The sequence below is a fragment of the Chamaea fasciata genome, unplaced genomic scaffold, assembly GCF_029207755.1.
Source record: "Chamaea fasciata isolate MVZ Bird 193981 ecotype frontalis unplaced genomic scaffold, bChaFas1.0.hap1 SCAF_15, whole genome shotgun sequence".
Lineage (NCBI taxonomy): Eukaryota > Metazoa > Chordata > Aves > Passeriformes > Sylviidae > Chamaea > Chamaea fasciata.
The window spans coordinates 17,539,434-17,557,743 of record NW_027094100.1 but is presented as its reverse complement, the minus strand read 5'-3'; the positions used below and the strand labels follow the sequence as shown (position 1 = coordinate 17,557,743).

General features: G+C 52.9%; 1 protein-coding gene across 6 annotated transcripts in view; it reads right to left on the bottom strand.

The window, feature by feature from the left end:
* Positions 1-10,184, bottom strand: part of FBXW11 (F-box and WD repeat domain containing 11) — a 56,928-nt gene extending 46,744 nt beyond the window's left edge. For 3 of the 6 annotated variants that reach the window (XM_066197005.1, XM_066197002.1, XM_066197004.1), the window contains exons 1-2: positions 10,091-10,165; positions 1,928-2,007 (exon numbers count right to left, since the gene is read on the bottom strand). Coding sequence is in view for 2 of the 6 variants with exons in the window: in XM_066197003.1 (XP_066053100.1) it covers positions 10,091-10,135 (45 nt within the window). In the remaining 4 variants the exon portion in view is untranslated. Of the gene's footprint in view, positions 1-1,927; positions 2,008-10,090 lie in introns of all 6 variants that reach the window. The other 3 variants (XM_066197003.1, XM_066197001.1, XM_066197006.1) reach the window with 3 other exon arrangements.
* Positions 10,185-18,310: the final 8,126 nt, after the last annotated feature.

Sequence of the window (18,310 nt, the reverse complement as noted above, 5' to 3'; positions counted from 1 at the left end):
ACTGCCAATCACGCAAGAGAAACTTGCAGGGAGTCAAACAGAGAGAAAAGCACGGCTGAAACTTGTCTAACATGTTAAAATCTGTCTCAGAGCCTTCTGTACTAGGTTTCCAAGGCTAGAGGCCTAACAGAGCTAACAATAAATCCTACAACAGCAAAGGCAGGGTAGAAGCACTTGACAAGTTCTGATGCCTGTAGAGCCTGGGCTGCCAGGAACAAGCCCAGGATTCCCAGGCAGGGGCTGCACATCCCAGGCTGCACAAGAATACTGACACAGCTCTGAGAGTTGCCTCACATTTCTGAGCATTCAAAACACGGGCAAGAGCAAAGCCTCCAACCTGCTCAGCTCTACTGTTGCCTTCGTAGGGCTGGCTGATGTTTCCAAAAGTTAAGCAATATTAAATAACATCGAGGATCTTGATCAGCAGGAGCACTCATTTATGCTTCCTCTTTTTTTTCTCTGCTCAGTGTATTTTAAATTATTTCCTCTTTTTCAGTTTTCATCACTAAAGATGCCAAGTTCACTTCTGCCTCCCTGTTCTCTCATTTTAGAAAAAGGCACACCCTGAACAGCAAATATTCCACAGAAAGATGTTATTTTACAGTTTTAACTCCAAATTGAGTCTGATGGGTATCTGGAACAAATTTAATTTGATACTAGATGAGAATGCAAGAAATGGTCAGCCTAAGGTTAATAAGTATTTCGTTTAGATTCTCCCTCCGGTTTAGTTTAAAGAGTCACACTAAAACAGACTTCTCCACCCTAACCAAATAAAATTTGACTACTTGAAAAATCAAACCAGGAAACAGCAGCACCCTTTGCACAAGTAATTCATTATAAATGTACTTATCAATTAAATTCAAATACAGTTTTGGCACAAAATACCACACCAGCAAAACAAACACAGAACTAAAACCATGCATGAGATCAACAGCACCTACAGGAGTTTCAGCTACAGGAGGTTAAATACTGAGGCCACACCATTCATTGCAGTAACTGCCTACAAAGGAGAAGACACAAAGGCTGAGCATTACTGCTGTTACTGTCCACAGGAATCCAGGTACATTGTTTCACATGACTTCAGAAATAAGTTCTCAAGTCCATCAAAGCACCAACTTACAGTAAAGCTGGGCACTGGGAGGTGCAGCTCCCCCATTCACACCAGATATGATACTGAATTTATATAACTTCATTTTACTGCCAGCCAGGGACCCAGCTTGCCTTCCTGAGGCACAGAAACATTTTCCAAACTCGTCTCCAAGATAACCTGTTGCAGCCTTTTGCAGGCATCCCAAATCTCAGAGGAACGTGACTCCAAGTACAATCACTCTCCCTTACTCTGAAATAAACCCACTGTGGCTGTGAGGCTCCTCCTGCCACCCCTGCCCTACATCTGTCCCAAAACAGCTGGGGCTACACCTTCACACTGACAGCTCAGGAAGGGTTTAGGACAGACTCCAACTGCTGCCCACAACAGAATTTCAAATGGCATTTCAGCAGGAAAAGCTACAGGAAATTGTCCTAGGAATAACCAGAGAAGTTCTCTCCAGTTCTGATGGAGCCATCAGAGGACAGGACAGAACTCAGAGCTGGGACCTCCCCGAACTCCACAGGAGGCAAGGCAGTCACTGGCAAGGCTGTTCTCTCCTTCCAGAAGCAGGATGTGGCAGGCAGTCAGTGGCTCCGTGCCCTGCACACGCAGAAGTTCACCTCGTGTTCCCAGGCCTGCATTCCACAGCAGACTGGCAACTGCCTCCAGAACTGCTCTTGTACTTCCTGGCCATTCCCTGTCTGACTGCAAGCTCAGCAGCTGACTCCCTGCGCCCTAGCACTTGGGGGACATGAAGCAATTAAAGCGAGAGACTGAATGTGTTGACAAACTCATCTAAGCAGAAGCAGCAAGATATAGTACAGGGTGACTTCTTACCTGAAACTTTGTTTCTGGGCTTCAGATCCACCAATCCAGAATGAAAGGGGATTCGAATGGGTTTTCCTTCTCAGACTTGTCTGTTAAAAGAGAGCAGCCAATCATCTTCAGCTTGGTGTATCTACTTCTCTCTTGAACGAAATCCCAATTACTGCTAATGCTGTTAGAGACAAGGCAGCCCAGGCACCTGCCCAGACCGGGACCTACGTTAGTGGGGTTGTCGGATTGGTGGATCTAAGACAGAGAAACGCATTTTACAGACAGGAGATTGCTCCTTCCCTTACCCTAGGTCACCCCAACAAGTCTTCTGGGGCACAGCTCACCTTGCTAAGATTAAGGAAGATGAGAAGAAGGTACAAAGCAAATAACAAAGCAAGTCCTAAAGCTTCAACCACCAGCCCACACCTCGGAGGCCTGCTCCAGGAACAGTTTTGCACAACAGCTCGATGCAGTTCTCCTGGTGTGCCATAAACAGCCTCTAAAGCACTTTACTGCAATGATTATTTCCCTGTTTCCAGGCTCAAAACGACCTCATTTGCCTTACAGGTCTGCAGCACAAAGATGGAGCTGTCAAGACATTCCTGATCTGAACAAGAGCACTGAATTCAGTTTATCTGCCGTACTGCTGTGTCTCCAGAAAACAATCTAGAACCAGAAGAGAGTAAGACACTACACTACTCCTGAGACAAGAAACAGTCCCCTCTTGCTGAGCAGGGAGATAAAAGGCCTCCAGCCAATCCTGCCAGCAGCACAGTGAGAGTGTGACCACTTTAAAGCAGCTGGTACAGTGACAGCTCAGAGAAGATGGGGTCTGCAGAAAACTCACATTCCATGTGCAACAGAAAGCTCAGCCTACAGAGACCAAACCATGCAACTTCCCCCAAGAGCTTCAAAAACTTTGGGCCATGGCTACAGAGCTTCCCCTACCAGCAGTGAGAACAAAATGCTGCAACATCCCCAGAGGAATTCATCACCACCACCTCTCACCGTCTCTCCTCTGCTCTGCAGCCCCTCCAGAGAGCAGAACCTCAGCCTCCACTGCTGTGCCCCACATCTCAAACTCCAGCAACCCACGGAAGGGTGGAGAAACTGCCACTGTCTCCAGGAAACCATCTCCATGAGGACAGGACTGCCCCTGACTGCCCACAGCTCCCCAAAGAAAGGAGCATCTTCATGGTGGGGTGATTTCCTGCTTTCCAGCCACTGGCAAAGGCAGTCAATCCCAGGGCAGCATTTCAAGGACAAAGCAGCACTGTAGGCCCAGTACCATGTCCAATGCATGATTTTTAAGGCTGCCAAGGAAAGTGCTAGGATGTCAAGGCATATGACTCAGAATTTTCAGAGTACAATATAGCTCAGCAAGAAGCCAGCTATCAAATTATATAAATGTACCGATTTGCTAAGTCACTGCAGAGCCAGCAGGGTGCTGGAAGGAGAGGCACGCACTTCTCCATGAAGGCAAACTTTACCATTATTTGCAAGTGTAACAGCACAGGTCTGATTTGTGTCTTCAGAAGGATCCCTGTGCTGGAGAGAGCCTGAATAACAAGTTTTCCTGGCTAGTCCTCCCCTGCCCTACGAGAATTACCAATGAGATTCTCTATCAAGTCCAAGCTGGAACTCACTAAGTTTTGCAAATTCTGAGTATAGATTTTCAAAGAGCTTTCGGCATTTTTGTCTGAAAACTGAAAATTGGCTTCACTGCAAAGGTTGAAAGCCTTGAAAACAGACCCATCGTGCAAACTATGCTGAAATACAACCTCGCACCTCTCAAAAAGGCAAACAGTGCACAGTGGCACAACTTTTGTACCAAACTCCACATTCAAGAACTCCTCAAAAGAATGAAACTTAGAGCAAACTTGCAACACTGAATATATATATACGAGGTGAGTCTCCTCCTCTAAGTCAGCGAGCAAACCGAAATTCAGTAGTGTTGCCAACAGTTTGAAGTTGACCCAAAAGGCCTTTTTTTCCATTTTACCCAGAATACACATCACTCCCTATTCCTAGCAAGTAGGTCCCTACCTACATCTTACAAACTTCCATCTGTATTCATCCTACAAATGGGCCCAGGAAGCTGAACTACTCTTTGATCCCAAACAAAACTGTTAATTTCCTGGGGTGAAAGTACAAGGATGCAAGTCCTGCGGGGATGTGGATTAACAAAGCACCAAAGAAACAACATGCCTTCAAACATTCCCGTTGTTAATTCAGCCTGCATGAGAAGCAAATTAAGTTTTCAGAAAGAGTCAGTGCTTTTTGTTGTCAAAACACTAATGGCATTACGTTACTTCTGCATTATCTGCTCTCGCTCATGCATCGCTCATACTGGGAAATGTGTGGAAGTGGTACAGGAAAACGGAGTAGGCTGTCAGATGTCACACCACTGAGCTCATAAATACATCAATAAACTGGGGAAGGAAGGGATTTTCTAGAAAAAGTGGATTTTCTGTGAATAATGATGCCATAAAAATCAAACCACTAAATCAGATTATGTAACAACATAAACAGTGGCATTCGTATAAAGAAGATGTCACCCAAGGAAAAAGCTGCAAGGAAAGGATTGTTACCCATTCAAAGCATTAATTTAAACAACTCAGTCAATATTCTCATTTCCTTTCAATTCATTTTTTGCCCTGCAACAAAAAAAAATTCCTTGTCACGGAGCAGCCCTCTCATAAGCACGGTCTCTTGTTCTCTCCCACACATCATTCCTCTCACACTGGCATATTTGCTGCAACATCCATTTCATCTGAAAGCCATCAGCAATCTCCCTGAGCACGCTGCTGCACAAGCACTCTGAGCTGCCCAGGGACGGGCAACTGGAAATGCCAAAGCACCAGCAAGCTCTAAACTGCACAGCAATAAACCCAGCACACCCAGAGACACACGACAAGTTCATTTAACAAGCAGCAGAGGTGTTTTAAAAAACATGAAACGAAACGGTACAACCATCCTTCAAAGAACATTCCCAGGTCTCTCTGAGGGTACAACTTGTAACAAGGCAGGTTGTTTTGCGGCGATGCTGCTCACAACACTCCTCGGTGACCCAAATCTTAGCAGTGCTCCAAGCTCTGTATCCTGAGGGACACAGCTGGCACCGTTTGACACGCAGCAAAGGCACAAGGGCGTTTCAAAGCAGCAACCCCAGAGCACTTCAGAGAGGGCAGCTGCACCCACAGCAGCTGCCTGCAGAGACGGGATCTCGTTCCACACAGACACCTGGGCAGGGATTTGCTGCGGGAGCTCTGCCCCAAGGCAGAGTTCTGGGGCAGCCTGTGGAGCCAAAAGCTGCCCGGTCACGCTCACACGGAGGAGCCCTGCAAGTGTACCAGGCTGCAGGGAACTTCCTCTGCTGCACCTCACTAGCTCAGCACGGGGCACAGCTTGGAGACTTTTGTCATGTTAGAAAATGTAACTGCATCATGAGGTGAGAAATTTTTGAGTCTCAAATGAGATTTAAAAAGCCTCTGGTGAAACACCAGGGCTTAGCCCCCCCAAGAACTGGTAACTTCCTTTTATTAAGAACCAAAAGCAATTTAGTTTCAGAAGTTTCCCCACAGCTGGCACGTCTGCAGCTTTCCTTCACCTGAATAATCTGATGGCTGCTGCCACCATCGTCACAAACCTCAGATAACTTTCCTTAACACATTTCTGCATCTTTACAGCCTCCTTCCCTCTGCCATCCCATTTCCCCAATCAGGCCATTCCTTCAGCTTTCCATTCCCAAAAAATAAAGCCTTCCACACTCCTTTGTCCACTTCCCTCCTTTCACCACTCCGTTGGCTCTGAGTACAGTTGCCTTGCTCTAACTCATGTTCTTAAGCTCTTCCTTTCCTTTTTCTGCACCCCTGCCAAAGCCCCAGCAATCTCTTCTTTTCAGATCTGCATCCTTCCTCTGTGAGACCCTCTCTGAAACAGGACTGTCACTCCGAGAGCCTGGCAGCAGCACAGACCTCACACCTCCTGCCCCAAGACTCATCCCAAGGCTGTGCCTTCCTCCCATCCAACCCACCACCACCTCTTTAGCTGTTTGCTCCAGCCACTGCCTTTTTGCCCATGTATGAAACCCTGCATGCTTTACTGTCCAACATGCAGCTCTCAACTCTGCTCATTTAGTGAAGATTAGAAAAAGACACCAGCAAAGCAAACAGATCATTGTCCCGCTGAAGAAAGCACATCTAGGTTACACACAGGTTTACAAATGCCTCACTAACACTCCCATCTACTCCCAGGCTTCAATTAAGAACCACTCACATTTCAGCTAGAACAGTACCTCCTTTGTTTCAGCTGCAAAGATGATTATTGCATGTATCTGTGTCACTACAAAAGTCAACTCCTTGAAGGATTCCTCTAAGAATATGTAGAAAAACAATAATCCCACAAATCAACTGCCTGCACGGCTTGCAATGACTGTGACAGGGAAGAAAAAAGCCAGAGCACTAGAGCCCTACTGAGATATATATATACAGCAGCTTGTATTTTAGCTTCCAAGCAGAATGTTGGGATTTATTTTGCACTTTAAGCTTTAAATAGTTGGGGGCACAACCATCTCCATCTGCAGTAACCCAAGGTACTTCAGGTACCCCTGGAGTGATGTACAGCAGGAGCTGCTGCTGCTCAGGCAGGCCTGTGTGAAACGCTTCCTTCTCAGACTGGTACCTCTGAACACCTCCACCTCACACCAAAGTCCTGGAGAAACAGAAAGATTTTTGGCAAGGTATTAAATTATAATTCTTCATTTATTATTTATCAAGGTACTTAAAGCACTGGATATGCTTTTTGAGAGCCAGACAGAGGCATTCTAGGCACTGAAGGCCATGCATTAGGAAGATCCGTTCCATATATATAGCTTCAGGATACAAATGATAGCAGTGTGAACAACAGCTTGCCCATTTTATTCCCAGGCATGGCCTTTCCCAAACCTTCCCATGCTCCTACCACAGAGTGGTGAATGTTGAATTTAACCTGCCAGCATAGGGACATGTGTTTTGAGAGCAGCTTGGGCAGCAAGGCCACAGTGAAACATGAGGGTCATGAGCTCAGTGAGTGGGAGAATTTCCACACAGGAGCCATCTCCCGTAGGTGGCTGGTGGGTACAGGAGCCTGGGAGCAGCAGATTTATTTTGTGATGCCATCCACATCTCATGCTGTACTCAGTCCACCCCATAAATGTATAAAAAGCCCCCCAAAGTACTTGCCACACTGATGTATTCCATTACAACCACCTCAGTACAACCTAGGCAGCTAACTCCCCCACTGTGAAAGCTGCTGGTAACACTAAATAACAATTACGGGAAGCTTCCTGGGAAAAAAAAGAACACAAGGCTTTTAGCAGGTATTGAAGGTAAATGCAAATGACAGGGTTGATGCAATGGAACGCAGATTTGATACACAACTCGCATCTGCAGGTAACAAAACTTACTTCACAAAGCATTGCTGACGGTTCTTTAAAAGAGCAAAAAGGTCCCAGTTATCTAATTTCACTGAGAAAACCAAAACCGGGGCAGAAAGAGCCCTTTCAGTGACTGTGGCTGGCCCTCCATCTGTTCTGGATTACTTCCTCAGTGGCCTGCTCACAGCCAGCATTTCCCTGAGCCCACGAGTGAACCAGCCCCAACCCTGCCAGACACCGTGAGCCTCAGCCGGGGCATCCCAGCCAGGCCCACTGAACCTCGGCGGGAATCTCACCCACACATGGAAGCCGTGGAATGGCATCACTCAATGCTCATCCCTCTGGGAATGACTAACAACAGGATCCACACAACCAGCACATGGCACGGGGAGCCTTCAGCTGTCCTGAGGGACACACTCGCTAAAACTTCATGCAGCAAATCAAAATTGTCACTCTGAAACCTTAAAATATTTCTCTGAGATTCCAGCCTTAAAAATAGAACAGTATTATTTCCATGACTGATTTTTTCCTTTAAATAAATGCAAATGATCTATCCAGGGAAGGCACAGTTGAAGGCTAGAACAGCGTGTTCTGAAACTGACATACAATTAACATGTTGACACAATAGCTTTTGTTTATCAGCCCCTCAGAATTATGGCGTATTTGCTCCTCGGAACTTTCACATCACACATTTGCTCCTGTATTTACTACAGATTCATCCCTGGCACTGGAGCGAAGAGATTGAGCACAAGTGCACCAAACGCCATATCCCTGATCAAAGAGAGGCAGAAAACATCTGCTTTTAGGAATGTGGAACACTCTTTAAAAGAACAGCATCCCCCTAAGCCTGCCAGGCAGAAATGATTCTGGGTTTGGGATGTTCCCCACGGCACTGACTCCCACGTTTCCAGGTCACACAGAAATCCCCAACAGGGAACTCAGCCCAAACAGCTTCTGCCCTGTGGATTCAAACAAATCTCCTGGAGAATCTGCCCTTCTGCACCACACCAGAGGGCAAAACCTCCACGTCTGCATTTATGGATGATTTTCGATGATTTTAGGGAAACATCCCCACTCAAACATTGCAAGCCTCCGCTAAGGTCAACATTAAATTCAACTAGCAACTCCATTGTACAGAGCACCATTTTCTCTTGGAAACTACAGAATTAATTGTTAATCTTATTCCATTTTTATATTTATCCATTTCTTGTGAAAGAGAGAAAAGTGTATTTCTAAAACCTCCTACTACATACTAAAACTCCCACTAACCCTACTGATATTTGCATGGATTAGCACATTTCCCAGCTCCAGCAAGTGGAGGATACAACACTCACCAGTAAAAGTCCCATTTGCTTCCTCCTGATACAACCTGGCCGCAAAGAGGAGACACTAAAATGGGAGAGCACTTGCCAAAACACAGAAACGTGTGGGTTTCTGAAAGCTGACAGAGCCAAACCTTCCAGCTCGGAATGCTATTTGAGCACCTCAAAGAACCCAAAGCTGAGGAGTGCTGGTGACTGTGCCACGGAGGGAAAAACCCACCGGAGCACACTTCCCACCTCGGGAATTTCGGAGGCATCTCTGTGGGAGGCTGGTCCTGAGGCGGATCTCCACAGAGCTGCCCCAGCCCTGCTCTCCCTGCCCAGGGCACTGACGGCTCTGGTGTTCCTCAGGGCAGGGGAGAGATCACAGCACCGGGGAGGAGACTCTCTGTGAACAGCTTTAAAGCCCCTGCCCTCAGTGATCAGTAAAAATAATGAAAGATACACAAAGGCTTTGTAGGTTTCCCTTTTCTCTTTTTCATTTTATTTCCGCTTTTTGAGACCAGACGGCACATTTAAATAAAGTTCATCTTTTCTGGATCAGGTAGATTAGCAACAACTCCACTGGCTAAAAAACCCATTTATGTCTCCACTGAACCCAGCTCACCTTCAGAGTGCCTTAAGGGAAATTATTTGCATTCTGCCCCTCAGTTCTGGAGAACTCCATGAAATTTTGTACGTGAAAGCAAATTACGCTTTAGGAGAAAAAGCAATTATGCCTATAACAAATAAATTAGAAGATGTTTACCGATTACTATTCTCTCTCAACTTCTAACTTAATTTGATTCATGCCTAAAGGCAGTAAAACGAGGGGCCTCTGGTATTTGCCTACAGAGATCTAATTTTCTTATATTAAAAAAAAAAAAAACAAACCAAAAAAACCCCACCACTTTCTACTGCTCCCACCTGCTTACCTCTCCACTAAGGCGAATTTAGCGGCGTAAGCGTTAATTAGGGGTGTATGCACCACACCAATTAGGTCTCGTTAGGTAATTCGGCGAGCGCGGGCCCGGAGCTGCAGCACCGGAGCTGCCCCGGCCCGGAGCCCGAGCCCCCGGCGGGGTTCGATCCCTCCCCGGGGCGCGGGGAGGGGCTGGAGCCGGAGCCCCCCCGCCCGGGGCATTCCGCTCTCGGTTCGCGCAGCGCGGCCGCGCCGCTGCGCGCCCCAGGCCCGGCTCTGCCCCTGCGGGGGTTAATCCCTGTTATTTATTTATTTTCAATGAAACGGAGGCGCTCGTGGCGCCCCGGGCGGGCCGCGGGGCCGCGGCGGAGGCGGGAGCGAGCGGATCCCCCCGCAGGGGCGGCGGGGCCGGGCGGGGCCGGGCTCGGCCCCCGCAGCGGCGGCGTCGGACCCGCGGGCCGGGCGCGCCGGCGGGGCCTGAGCCGGGGCGGGGGGGGGGCCGCGGGGGGGCGGGACGGTGTGCGCGGGGGCCGGGGGGGACTCACCATGAGCTCGATGGTCTTGTCCTCGATAACCGAGTCGGGCTCCATCGCGGCGGCCGCTCCGCTCCGCCCGCCCGGCCCGGCCCGGCCCGGCCCCGCCGCCGCCGCCCCGCGCCCGCCAGGCCCCGCCGCGGCCCGCCCGCCCCCGCCACGCGCACGCGCACACGCACGCGCGCTGCGCCCACCGCGACGTCACGGCGCACGGAAAAGGCGGGGCCCCGGCGCGCCCGGCCCCGCCCCCCGGGGAGCCCCGCGCTGCCCATTGGGCGCGGGCGGCGCGCGGGGGCTGCCGGGAACGGCGCGGGCCGGGCGGGAGCGGCCTGAGGGGCCCGGACGGGAACGGGAACGGGAACGGGAACGGGAACAACGGGAACAACGGGAACAACGGGAACAACGGGAACAACGGGAACAACGGGAACAACGGGAACAACGGGAACGGCGGGAACGGGAACGACAGCGAGCGCCTCCGTGCGACAGCGGAAGCGCCCGGAGCTTCGTCTCCCGCGTTGCCGGGACTGCCGAGCGGGGCAGAACCGTGTGGGAGAAGCCGAGGCGGCGGTTTGGGGCTGGACGCTGGGGGATGGAAAGCGCCTTGGAGACTCCCCCTGTGCGCTCCCTCCGTGCCCTGGCACAGGGTGCCCAGAGCAGCTGTGGCTGCCCCGGGATCCCTGGCAGTGCCCAAGGCCAGGCTGGACACCGGGGCTTGGAGCAGCCTGGGACAGTGGGAGGTGTCCCTGCCCCTGGCAGCGGTGGCACTGGGTGGGCTTTGAGGTACCTCCCAGCCCAAAACAGCTTGGGATTCTGTGATGCATGGACTCATGAGATGGCTCTGCATGTTGTACTGTTTAATTAACAGAGAGTTGTATTTAATAAGTCCTAATTTATGCCTTAGGCCGGGTCTTGCTGGCACCACTGGACATTTCCATGTAGCTGACTTCAACCCTTGGCAGTGAGCAGCTTTTTCAGCCTTTGAGCTCTGGATCCTGCTTGCACACTGTGCCACTGCCACCGGAGCCACAGAGCATCCAGGAGCCATCCAGAGCTCAGGTGCTTTGGGGACCAAGGACACTCAGGCTGACCTGAGCACGCAGCAGGGACCAACTGCATTCGTAGGCGTTGGAAATTGGAAGCAAAACTATCCTGAGCAGCAGTGTGCTGTGACAGCACAGCACTGGGCTTGCCATGAAAACGGACCTGCAGCTTCCTGCTAAGCATTTTTTTCTGTTACCTGTTCAAATCTCTGCCAAATGGTGAAGAGATGGAGGATGAACAAATGGAAATGGTGCAAAGTCCTTTCTTATTGACAGCTCACCTGTTCCACAGGACATTGATGTCAGCAGAAAGGTCCTTCATCCGCTCAAAATTGTTTAGAACAATACTTACCATGAAATCTAAACCCTTTTTAGAGCATTTAAAAGGTAAAGCAAGAGGTACAAGTGTCCCGCCCCATCAAACCCTGCTGCTGGTCACAGCCTGGGGGTGACAATTTGATGTGCCCCAAAAGTGTCCCCATTTCCATTTGTGGGGACAAAGCCAAGCCCAAAGATGCCACTGCCCCAAAGCTCCTCTGAGCAAAGCCAGAAACCCAAACCCACGCAGGGCTGCCCACACCAGCACTGCTCCTCACCCTGGCACACCTCATTTTCCATTTCACCATGGAAAATCCATCCTTTTCCTGCCAAAGCTGGGCCCCTGCTGGCAGCTGAGCTGGATCCTTCCCACCTTCCCATCACAACCCCTAACGAAGGTGGAATTCCACCCACTGTGGAACATCCTCACGCAGAGGTGTCACTGAGACAGGTGGGACAAAATCCAGCTCCATTCTGCTGTCCCTGGGATCAGCTCTGGACATCAACCAAGGCAGCAGTGATTTGTTTGGGACATCAAAGTAAAAAATCAGCATCTCTGAGTCTAAATATACCCAGGGCAGGGATTTGCTGACAGCACAACACTCCTGGTGCTTTCCAAAGCACAGCCTGGTGTTCTGAGTATGGGAAGGATTTTCAGGGCAGAGGAAATGAGGTGAAAATCAAAAAGGGAAAAAAGGGGGGGAATCTTCCAGTAATTTGTACAAAGAGCAAATCAGTGTTGCCATCCTGGCAGTTCCAAGGGTTCCTGCACTACAGCAATGGATGTTGCACATCAGGATGGGACTCACTCTGGCAGGAGACATCAGATGAAATTGGAGTTCCTGCAATCTGCTGTTAATGGTGTGGTAAAAGCAATTCCTATGATGTGAGAGAAAGAGAAAACCGTAGAAATTAATTTAGGAAAGCATAGAAAAACATCAAATGTTTTGCGTGTGTGGAAACACCAGGAAAGCAGGAGTGGGGACATCAATCCCTGTACCTGTAAATTAAAATTGCTTCTGACCAACTCACAACTTCAGACCTCACGAGGACTGAGTGACGTGTCCGAGGCATAATGAGATAACAGGTTTTGATAAATTTATTCTGAGATAGAAACTCACTGGGAAAGAGTAAGTCCTAGGAGGAGAGGCTGAAGGAGCTGGGGAAGGGGCTGGAGCCCCAGGAGAGGCTGAGGGAGCTGGGAAAGGGGCTGAGCCTGGAGAAAAGGAGGCTCAGGGGGGACCTGGTGGCTCTGCACAACTCCCTGACAGGAGGGGACAGCCGGGGGGGTCGGGCTCTGCTCCCAGGGAACAGGGACAGGAGGAGAGGGAACGGCCTCAGGCTGGGCCAGGGAGGCTCAGGGTGGACAGCAGCAGGAATTTCCCCATGGAAAGGGTGCTCAGGGATTGGAACTGCCCAGGGAGGTGTGGAGTGCCCATCCCTGGAGGTGTCCCAGGAAGGGCTGGAGGTGGCACTGAGTGCTCTGGGCTGGGGACAAGGTGGGGATGGGGCACAGCTGGGACACGATCTTGGAGGTCTTTTCCTCCCTAAATGATTCCATGATTCAAGCACAATATTCCCATGCCTACCTGGCTGCAGGAATTTGAGCAGCAGTCTCTGGGTGTGCCCTGCTCAGACAAGGCTGTGCCAGTGACCCCTCCCCGGGTGTGTGACACATCTGTGTCACACATCTGCACAGCAGCCACTAAGGGACAAAGCTGCTAATTAGTGGTGATGAGGCCCCTGCTCAGGTGGAGGCACAGCAGGGCGGTGGGGCAGTTCCAGTGGAAGAGAACTTGCTCTGCCAGTTTTCCTGAGAGGATGAGGATGAGGGGGAAGTGGAAGGGAAAGTCCCAGCGCCACCGACCTGGAGATATCTCCGTGTGCAACAGGGCGGGGATTCCTTAGAGGTCACCCGAGCCTCGCTGTATCGAAGCAAAAGCAATCCTGTGCTTAGAAAAACCCTAGAAACCCCCATCCCCCTGGGCTGACTCCGCTGGCACAGCCGTGAGTTCAGTCCGTGTTCCCTGCCCATCCACCGTCCCAGGGAAGGATGTGCTCCCTGGTCATTCCCACACTCTCTGTGTCCCACGCGGCCTGGCAGCACCACAGCACACTTGGGGCAGGAGTTTGGGGGTGAGACAGTTTGATTTTGTCTCACTACATCTTTTCTGGATAATGAGCTGAACTGTTTCTCCCGACCTCCTCCCACACTGGCCTGTCCTGGAGCCGGCCAAGCTTCCCTGGCAGCTGCACAGCCCAGACAAGCCCAGTGTCACCAGGGTCCTTCCAGGAGCCACTGCCCCTCTTCCACAGGCTGGGAGCAGAGCAACTCCGGGGGAACTGGAGATCCTGGGAGCCTCAGCCAAGCTGATTTGAAGGTTCCCCACTCCAAGCAAGTCCTGGAGTCCAAGTGCAGGGAAGCAAAGCAGCAACACTGCCACCCGGGCCTCTCCAAGCACATGGCAGGGAACAGCCAGGCAGGGAAACTCAGCTGTGAGGATTCCTCAGCCAGGGAAGAGGTGTTTGTGCCCGTGTGGGAACCTAGTGGCCAAACTGGTGAAGCAGCTTCTCAGGAAACTACTGCCCTGGCACTGCCAAGGAGAAACTGTGGGTGGGAAACAGCTTTTGTCTCAGCTCTGGAGGTGGCTGGGGTGGAAGGGGCCAGTCCCACACAAGGGACATTCACTCACCTGGACTTAGAGAGGTCCTTCAGCAGCTCCTGCCTCCATTCTAGCTGCCCAAGAGCCGCCACATCCAGCATGGGCCCTGTGGTGGCTCTGGGGAGAGCAGAGCTGCGCACAGGGCACTGCCACAGGGCTGCAGCTATGGCAGAGCCAACGGGACACCTGGGGACACAGAGGAAAGGGGAGAGAACTGACCCCAAAAGGGGCACAGTGAGATGAGGAGCCCAGAGCCACCCACCAGGGCAGTGACCAGGGGACACCTGCACCGGGGACAGACGGATGGCTGTGGCAGGGCAGTGGCAGAGCAGTGGCAGGGCTGTGGCAGGGCAGTGGCAGAGCAGTGGCAGAGCTGTGGCAGAGCTGTGGCAGGGCAGTGGCAGAGCAGTGGCAGAGCTGTGGCAGGGCAGTGGCAGGGCAGTGGCAGAGCAGTGGCAGAGCTGTGGCAGGGCAGTGGCAGAGCTGTGGCAGAGCTGTGGCAGGACAGTGGCAGGGCAGTGGCAGAGCAGTGGCAGGGCAGTGGCAGGGCAGTGGCACAGCAGTGGCAGAGCAGTGGCAGGGCAGTGGCACAGCAGTGGCAGGGCAGTGGCAGGGCAGTGGCACAGCAGTGGCAGGGCAGTGGCAGGGCAGTGGCACAGCAGTGGCAGAGCAGTGGCAGGGCAGTGGCACAGCAGTGGCAGGGCAGTGGCAGGGCAGTGGCACAGCAGTGGCACAGCAGTGGCAGAGCAGTGGCAGGGCAGTGGCACAGCAGTGGCAGGGCAGTGGCAGGGCAGTGGCAGGGCAGTGGCAGAGCAGTGGCAGGGCTGTGGCACGGCAGTGGCACGGCAGTGGCAGGGCAGTGGCAGAGCAGTGGCAGGGCAGTGGCAGGACAGTGGCAGAGCAGTGGCAGAGCTGTGGCAGAGCAGTGGCACGGCAGTGGCAGGGCAGTGGCAGAGCTGTGGCAGAGCTGTGGCAGGGCAGTGGCAGGGCAGTGGCAGGGCAGTGGCAGGGCAGTGGCAGAGCAGTGGCAGAGCTGTGGCAGGGCAGTGGCACAGCAGTGGCAGGGCAGTGGCACAGCAGTGGCAGGGCAGTGGCAGGGCAGTGGCAGGGCAGTGGCAGAGCAGTGGCAGGGCAGTGGCACAGCAGTGGCAGGGCAGTGGCAGGGCAGTGGCAGGGATGTGGCAGAGCAGTGGCAGAGCTGTGGCAGGGCAGTGGAAGGGCAGTGGCAGAGCAGTGGCAGGACAGTGGCAGAGCAGTGGCACGGCAGTGGCAGGGCAGTGGCACAGCAGTGGCACAGCAGTGGCAGGGCAGTGGCAGGGCAGTGGCAGAGCAGTGGCAGGACAGTGGCAGGGCAGTGGCAGGACAGTGGCAGAGCAGTGGCAGGGCAGTGGCAGAGCTGTGGCAGAGCTGTGGCAGGGCAGTGGCAGGGCAGTGGCGGAGCAGTGCCAGAGCTGTGGCAGGGCAGTGGCAGAGCTGTGGCAGAGCAGTGGCAGGGCAGTGGCACAGCAGTGGCAGGGCAGTGGCAGGGCAGTGGCAGGGCAGTGGCAGAGCAGTGGCAGGGCAGTGGCACAGCAGTGGCAGGGCAGTGGCAGGGCAGTGGCACAGCAGTGGCAGGGCAGTGGCAGGGCAGTGGCAGAGCAGTGGCAGAGCTGTGGCAGGGCAGTGGCAGAGCAGTGGCAGGGCAGTGGCAGAGCAGTGGCAGGACAGTGGCAGGGCAGTGGCAGGGCAGTGGCAGAGCAGTGGCAGAGCTGTGGCAGGGCAGTGGCACAGCAGTGGCAGGGCAGTGGCAGAGCTGTGGCAGGGCAGTGGCAGGGCAGTGGCAGGGCAGTGGCAGAGCAGTGGCAGAGCTGTGGCAGGGCAGTGGCACAGCAGTGGCAGAGCAGTGGCAGAGCTGTGGCAGGGCAGTGGCAGGGCAGTGGCAGGGCAGTGGCAGAGCAGTGGCAGGGCAGTGGCAGAGCAGTGGCAGGGCAGTGGCAGGGCAGTGGCAGGGCAGTGGCAGAGCAGTGGCAGGGCAGTGGCAGAGCAGTGGCAGGGCAGTGGCAGGGCAGTGGCAGGGCAGTGGCACAGCAGTGGCACAGCAGTGGCACAGCAGTGGCACAGCAGTGGCAGGACAGTGGCAGGGCAGTGGCAGGGCAGTGGCGGAGCAGTGCCAGAGCTGTGGCAGGGCAGTGGCAGAGCTGTGGCAGAGCAGTGGCAGAGCAGAGCAGTGTCTGACCCCCCCACAGCCCCTTCCCAGCCCCCCACCTCACCCATTTCCAGCTCAGCCCTGCAGCAGCTCCAGGTCACCTCCTCATCCCCCTCCTTACAGCAGCCAGGACCTGCCCTTTGATTTATTTAAGCACTGACAGCAATTCAAAAGTGTTGGAAGTGCAATTTTTCACCACCAACTAAAAATAGCGGAGTGAAATTCCAGAGCTGCCTCGAGCGCCGCCGGCCGGGCCCGGGACAATGGCATCTGTGGCCCACGAGTGACAACAGCACAGGCCGAGCTCCAGCTCCTGAAATAACAACTCAGAAAGGGCAAATTCTAGCTTTAATTACAGCCAGACAAAAAGGACCGTTTCAGAAGAGCATTATCAGAATATCTGGGCACACAGTGCCAGCTGCAAACTGAGCAGGGAATGCAGGGTGGCCTCACCACACAGACACCCCAAATTTCGGGTATTCCTGAGGCGGGGACGCACACACAGCTTGAGCTGTCAGAAGAGCTGAAGCCTTTGGCACAAGGCAAAAAAACCCTTCAGGCAGCCAGGAGCTGATGACCCACGACAAGGAGCCTCCAGCCCTGCATCCAAACCCAGGGATGGGCCCTCTGAACCTCTCCAACATCCACAGAAGCAGCTCCACGTGACATCCTGGAAGTGACTTTTTCTCTCAGTCCCAGATAATCAAGATTGGATCTCTTCTGGGGAAATAGTTATTCCCCAGCAGAAAGCCACCAGTCCTGCTCAGCTTCCAGCCCCAAACCTGCTGGAAGTGCCCAAACGTGGCCCCATCAAACTCCCCGCCCGATTCCAGCAGCAATCCCATGTGCTGGAGGCAGTTGAGGCTCCTGGATGGGAGCCCTGCCAGGGGATGCTCTCCTTTACAGGGCAGGGAGAACCCACCTGCTGCACTGCAATATTCAGTGTGAAAAAGGGCGCTTTTGGGGACAGAGCAACCCCAATGCACCTGAAACAAAAGCCAGGCTGCAGCAGAGGTGCTTTCTGAAGGGTGAAAGGGACCCAGTGACCTGATCCTGGCAGCTGAAAGGAAGAAAAGTTTCACCACGTCTCTCTGCAGAGGCCTCATCCCTCCATGAGTGAGGAGCTGCTGGGAGAGTTCCAGGTGCCAGGCACTGAGGGGAAGCAGCACCCGAAGCCACCCAGACACAGCTGTGCTCTCACTGAAACGTGCAGGGGAAGAGCCAGGAACCAGCCAAGCTCCATGAGGAAAGAGCAGCTTCCAAGCACAGCTGTGAGAGTGGAGGAGAGCTCTGGGCATCCCTCCACAGCAGCCAGGCCTCGCTGCTCCTGCTTCCTCTTGGAATACACGGCTGGAAGGCAGAAACCTGGCTTGGTGTTGCCAGTACAGAGTCAAGTGAGAAATATTTGGGATTTTATTAAACAATACACACCCACTTGCCTGGCTGCACAAGCGTGGAGACTGCAGGAACAGTTGTCCGCAGGCAGCAGCTTCCCCTGACTGCACCTACTGAAGGGATTATTTTTATATTTTTAATTTGGTGCTGAGCTCAGCTTGATGCCTTTACCTACCCCACGAGATGAACAGTATCACTTTCATGTACCTGGGTCACAGACAGTGTGACATTTGTGCATCACTTTTATATCTGCTCCTGCAGAAACCTCCCATGTCCAAAATTTGGGAATCCAGAGAATGGAGAACAAGCTAGGCTGTCCGACCTGCCTGCCCCACAGCTGCAGATCAGAGACTGTGTGAGGCAGAGCACAAACTTGGAATTCTCAGCTCCCAGGAATAACTCTGCACAAGCCCAAGCATGACAGCAACAGGCCAAGAGCTTCACACCCAAATCCTGCTGTTCCCGTGGAAAGTGGAGGCTCAGCCTCGGCCAGAGAATCTCAGCCAAGCAACACCTGCTGAGAGGGGACTTAAAACATCTTTTAAAAGCCCTGACATTAATGATGTCCCTCACAAACTGCCTGCCGAGCTGGGGGAGGAGGCAGGTGCTCCCTGGACAGCCATGGACACAC